Below are 5,476 nucleotides of genomic sequence, written 5' to 3' on the forward strand. Positions count from 1 at the left end.
CCCAGCAAGGAGTGAGATATGTGTGGAGGGAGAGAGAGGGAGGGAGGGGGGAAGGATTGTTGTTGTGTTGTCACTCGCCACATGTGTTCGGCGGCTCATCCTCGGCGAGGGGGGCAGCGCGAACGCGTAAAGGAATAGGGGGGAGGAGGCGTGGAACGGCAGGAGCCCGCGGGGGTGGCAGGACGCGGCGAAGGGTGTCGGTAGCGAAGCACCGGTGCTGTTTTGGCGGCGGTGGTGGTGGTAGTAGTAATAGTAGTGGTCGCGGTGGGCTCCTTCCGCGCTGTGCATGTGCGGGTTGGGGCGCGACGATGTGTTGTGCTGCGTTTTGCCTCCTTGCTTTTGTGTTGATCTTTCTTTTCTTTTGTGCTCTCGTTGCTTTCTCCCATCTTGTTCGTCGTTCACACGCGCCCGTTGGTGGTGGTGGGGGTGCAGAGGATAGAGCCGCACTCGCAACCTACTCAAGAGAGCATAATATCACCAGCACCAAGGCGACGAAGAAAAGAAGGGGAGGCATACGCACATACGCTCAAAAGGAAACCACTAGCAGCCTCGGAAGCCACTACAGCACCTGCAGTAGCAGTGAGTGCCTTACCAGATATATATATATAATTGCATACACAGCCACACATCATGTCGAGCGAGGAGGAGAAGCGGCAGCTGTACAATCGGCAGATGTACGTCGTGGGCACCGAGACGCAGGCGAAGTACGGCACGACAGATGTTCTCGTTGTCGGCGCCTGCGGACTCGGTGCGGAGATCGTCAAGAACCTCGCGCTCACCGGCGTGCGCTCCATTAAAGTCTTGGACGGCGGTGCCGCCACGCTGCAGGACCTCGGCACCAACTTCTTCCTCACACCACAAGATGTCGGCCAGCCACGCGCAGACACAGTGGCCCGCAAGGCGCAGGAGCTCAACCGCTTCGTGGAGGTCACCGCTGTCACGGCGCCGCTGCACGAAGTCATTTCCACCGTGCACGTGGTGGTGTTTGCCAACCAGCGCACCACGGCACTGCTCGCCGAGAACGCGCTCGCGCGGAAGCACGATGTGAAGTTCGTGGCGTGTGAGAACCGCGGCGTCGCGGGTTGCGTCTTCGTTGACGCGGGCCCCTCCTTCGCGGTGCTTGACCCCGACGGCGAGGAGACAGTGGCGTGCGTCGTGACGAGCATCTCCCCCGATGGCATGGTGACGCTGCACGAGGACAAGAAGCACGAGTGCGAGGTGGGCAGTCACATCTACTTCACCGGCGTCGTGGCACCTACCACGGTGAACTCCGTCGTCGACGCGGCGGCGCTGCACGGCGGCCACCACAGCACCGCAGCCGCAACAGCGGCGTCGTCGTCGTCACTGAAGCTGTTCGAGGTGGCGGAGGTGATTTCGCCATTCATTCTTCGTCTGAAAGACTTCGACACAGCGGTGGGGCACGGCGCGATCGATGTTGGCACCAGCTCCTACCTGCACACGACGAAGCGGCAGATGTTGATGGGCTTCAAGGACCTGGAGGCAAGTCTCGCCGAGCCGGAGTTTCTCAACGTGTTCGACAGCGAGGAGAAACTCACGGCGCCAGCCACAATACACGCGCTGTTCCGCGCCGTACACGACCACGGCAAGCCCCCGGCCACCCCCAGAGAGGTGGACGCTGTGCTGCGGGCAGCAGAGGCGTACTGCAGCTGCCATGCCGTTTTTGATGTCAACACTGCCAAGCGGCTCCTCTCCGTCTTTCATGGTAGCCTCAACCCAATGGCGTGCTTCGTTGGCGGCCTCGCCTCACAGGAGGTGCTGAAGGTGTGCAGCGGTAAATTCACGCCACTGCACCAGTGGCTGTACTACGACGCGCGAGAGCTACTTGTGGCGCGGGGCGACGTGAGTGACGCTGAGCTTCACCCGTCACCCAGCAGCGGCAGTCGCTATGACGGGCAGATCGCCGTCCTCGGCCCCGCATTCCAGTCGTATCTGTCAAAACAGCGGGCCTTTATTGTCGGTGCCGGTGCGCTTGGCTGCGAGCATATCAAGAACGCTGCATGCATGGGATTCGGTGGTGTCTCCATCACTGACATGGATACGATTGAGATGAGCAATCTCTCTCGTCAGTTCCTCTTCCGCAACAGCCACATTGGGCAGCAGAAGTCAACCGTGGCGGGCGAGGCAGCGAGAGCGATCAACGGCAACATGCAAGTGATGTCATTTGTCGAGAAGGTTGCCCCAGAGACGGAAGGCATATTCAACGAGGCGTTCTGGGACTCCCATGCGGTTGTTCTCAATGCACTCGACAATGTTGAAAGCCGCAAGTACGTCGATTCCCGATGCCTCTTCTACAAGAGGGCACTGTTTGAGAGTGGTACGTTGGGCACCAAGTGCAACGTGCAGTGTGTCATCCCCTACTGTACAGAGAGCTACAGCAGCAGCTACGACCCACCGGAAAAGGCGATTCCGCTTTGCACGCTAAAGAACTTTCCGAGCGCCATTGAACACACGATTCAGTGGGCACGAGACAACTTCCAGGCGCTTTTCACCAGCACGCCCAGCGACGTCAACGAGTACCTGGAAGACCCCACAACCTTTGCAGCAAACCTCGAGCGTGACCCTGCCACGAAGCCCATTGTTTTCAAAGCGGTGCGAGACGCGCTGATGCGGTGGCCAGCAGATGCAGCCGATTGTGTGCGTATAGCACGCATGCTGTACCACGAGTACTTTAACGACACATTTCGGCAGCTGTTGCACAACATCCCGGTTGACAAGCGCAATCCCAATGGTGAGCTCTTCTGGAGTGGTGCAAAGAAACCACCAGCGCCGCAGATATTCAACCCTGACTCCGAGGTGAGTCTGTCGTTTGTGTACCACTGCGCCCACCTGCTTGCATGCGTCTACGGCCTACCGTCGTTCACACTGTCAGAAGAGGAGGTGGCAAAGGTGGCGCAGCAGACCGCCGTTCCAGAATTCGTGCCGCGTCAGGCCTTCTTTGCAACCAGTGAAAATGAAAAGGAGGATCCGATGGCGCAACTTGTCGGCGACATTGGCTTGCAGGACCTGCCGCCACCGAGCAGGTTCAACGGCCGCCGCATGTCCCCCCAGACATTTGAGAAGGATGACCCGACAAACCACCACGTGGAGTACATTGCAGCGTGCTCCAACATGCGTGCAGTCGCCTACAGCATTCCACCAGCGGACGTGCACCGCACAAGGCGCATCGCCGGCAACATCATCCCCGCGATGGTGACCACCACCGCACTCGTGACGGGGTTGGTTGGGCTCGAGGTGCTTAAGTACCTCCTCGTCACGCAGCGCCGACAGGCCAGCGGGCATGCCACCAACACCGCACCACCACCGGAGGAGTTGCAGCGACAACTCAGCACCTATCGCAACGCGTTTGTAAACATCGCGCTGCCCTTCGTGGCCTTCTCCGACCCCATCATGGCGCCCGGCATGACGTACCCGCTGCCGGACGGCAATTTTGTCCGCTGGGATATTTGGGATCGCATCGACGTGAATGAGGGGCGCGATTTGACGGTGCAGGAGCTTGTGTCGCTTCTTGAATTCCGCTATCAGGTGGATCTCTTTATCATTGCACTCGCCACTGGGAAAATGATTTACTCGCAATTCGGTAAGTCGAAGGACAACAGCAAGCCCGTGTCGGTTGTGGTGCGCGAGAAGGGCGAGGAGCTGCGGGACGGGGAGGACTGCTGCTGCCTGGTTGCGACGGGAAGCATTGGCGACGTGGACGCCGACATCCCCGTGATACGCTACCGATTCCGCAACTTCTAGTGAAAAGAGGAGGGAGGGAAGAAGGGAGAATGGTAATTATTTCCTTTCGACTTGAACTAGACGTTAGAGCACAAAAACGAGAAGCAGAGAATGAGGAGGAAGGATAGCTTTTTATATTTGGTTGTGTGCAGCTGAGGGAAGAGTTTGCGGCAGATATGTTATTTAACGGGTGGGCGACAGAGGAAAAAAAAAAAAGGCGGAAGAAGAAGAAGACAAAACGGATAAGGAAAATCCACCCGTGTCACTTCGCCTTCAGACTCTTTTTATGTTGTAGTGGTGATGGCCACTTCACAACTCTGCTGGCTGGATGCTGTTGTTAGTGGTGGTGGTGGGGGGGGGGGCTAATGGCGGTGATTCTGTTTGATTTGGTCATGCTTCATCATTCTTGTTGTTGTTGGGGGTTTTTCTCCTCCTCCTCCTATTCTTTGTGTGGCCCAGTTGGAAGATATTGGAAGAAGCCCTCTTCCTTCCCTCACTTCTCAGCAGCAGCAGCAGCACCACCAGCAAAGGCGCAGTAGCGGTGGTGGTGGTGGTGAGAGGAAGCAAGGAGGGGGGACTGCAAAAACAAAACAAAAAAAAAGGAAACTGAGAATGCGCCGATCCGTGTGGTTGTGTTGTGCATACACGCCCAACCTCACCTCGCTGACGAATCAGGCGAACCGCAATGAGCGGCTGCGCAAGTGGGGTAGCGCGGGTACACCGCCGGGGATTCCACGCATCGCGCGGCTCGAGTCGAAGCCCATCGCCGTTCTACACGAATCACCGAAGGTGATTCTGGCAGGGCGGAGTCGCTGCAACAACTTTCTAAGTAACCAGTACCTGCTGATCAGCAAGGCCACAAAGCGGTGTATGCTTATCGATGCGGCGGACGACTGGCCTGACGATTGGGCCACCTTCATAGCGTCCTCCTCATTGATGCTGACGCACATATTTCTCACACACTGTCACATTGACAATATCATCAACCTGAACGCCTTCCTAAGCATCTGTGGTCGCGAGCAGCAGAAGCGGGAGGCCGCTAGTCGTAGCCCAGGTGAGGATGCAGCTGGTATCGATGGCAGTGAGAGAATAGGCATTATGTGGTGCCCCGCGGAAGAGTGTTGGGTGCAGAATTTCGGTCGTGCTTGCGAGCGTTACTGTCGCTTTGAGGAAATGCAAGCGGTGCTTCCAATGATGCGCCGGACTCTTTATACCCCGCGTCATCAGACGGATCCTATCGTGTCTGGCTTTTCTCGAAGCAGTAGCTCTCACTTCCGCCGAGAGGACGTGCTACTCTCTACCGCTACTAACCGCGCAACGTCCTTCATTGACTTTGGTGACGGTGTGCTGCTGTACTACATCTTCTCCCCGGGGCACTCCCCGGGCCACATGATGCTGCATGTCCCCACAGAGAAACTTCTCTTCACGGGGGATTTGCTCTTCTACAACACGGTGGGCCGTGTAGATTTGCCGTGGGCGACAGGGACACGCCTAGCGGAGAGTCTGCGGCTCTTCGAGAACATGCCAGATAATACTGTTGTGCTGCCGGGTCATGGCCGCATGACAACGTTGGGGCGGGAGCGGCGCGAGAACAAAGCGCTGCAGCACTGCTACCAGCGGCATGACATTGGGCAGCAGGAAGTGTCGATCGGCTTCAATGAAGGATATCTTTGAGCGGAACGAAACAACACTTTCTATTTATTCTTCCCGTGCACCTACACACAAACACACACACACA

General features: G+C 57.4%; 2 protein-coding genes across 2 annotated transcripts; both read left to right on the forward strand.

Annotated features, from left to right (window-relative positions):
• Positions 1-630: 630 nt before the first annotated feature.
• On the forward strand, positions 631-3,759 carry DQ04_05041000 (ubiquitin-activating enzyme e1; the record flags this gene model as incomplete). Its single annotated transcript, XM_009313942.1, has 1 exon — positions 631-3,759. The coding sequence occupies one exon, from the start codon at positions 631-633 to the stop codon at positions 3,757-3,759; it is 3,129 nt and encodes a 1,042-aa protein (XP_009312217.1).
• A 591-nt stretch (positions 3,760-4,350) lies between these two features.
• Positions 4,351-5,412, forward strand: DQ04_05041010 (putative metallo-beta-lactamase-like protein; the record flags this gene model as incomplete). The annotated part of the gene is made up of 1 exon (XM_009313943.1): positions 4,351-5,412. One exon carries the CDS (start codon positions 4,351-4,353, stop codon positions 5,410-5,412), a length of 1,062 nt encoding a protein of 353 aa, XP_009312218.1.
• Between the last annotated feature and the right edge of the window lie 64 nt (positions 5,413-5,476).

The sequence above is a fragment of the Trypanosoma grayi genome (genome assembly GCF_000691245.1).
Source record: "Trypanosoma grayi strain ANR4 Tgr_504_V1, whole genome shotgun sequence".
In the NCBI taxonomy this organism is placed as follows: domain Eukaryota; phylum Euglenozoa; class Kinetoplastea; order Trypanosomatida; family Trypanosomatidae; genus Trypanosoma; species Trypanosoma grayi.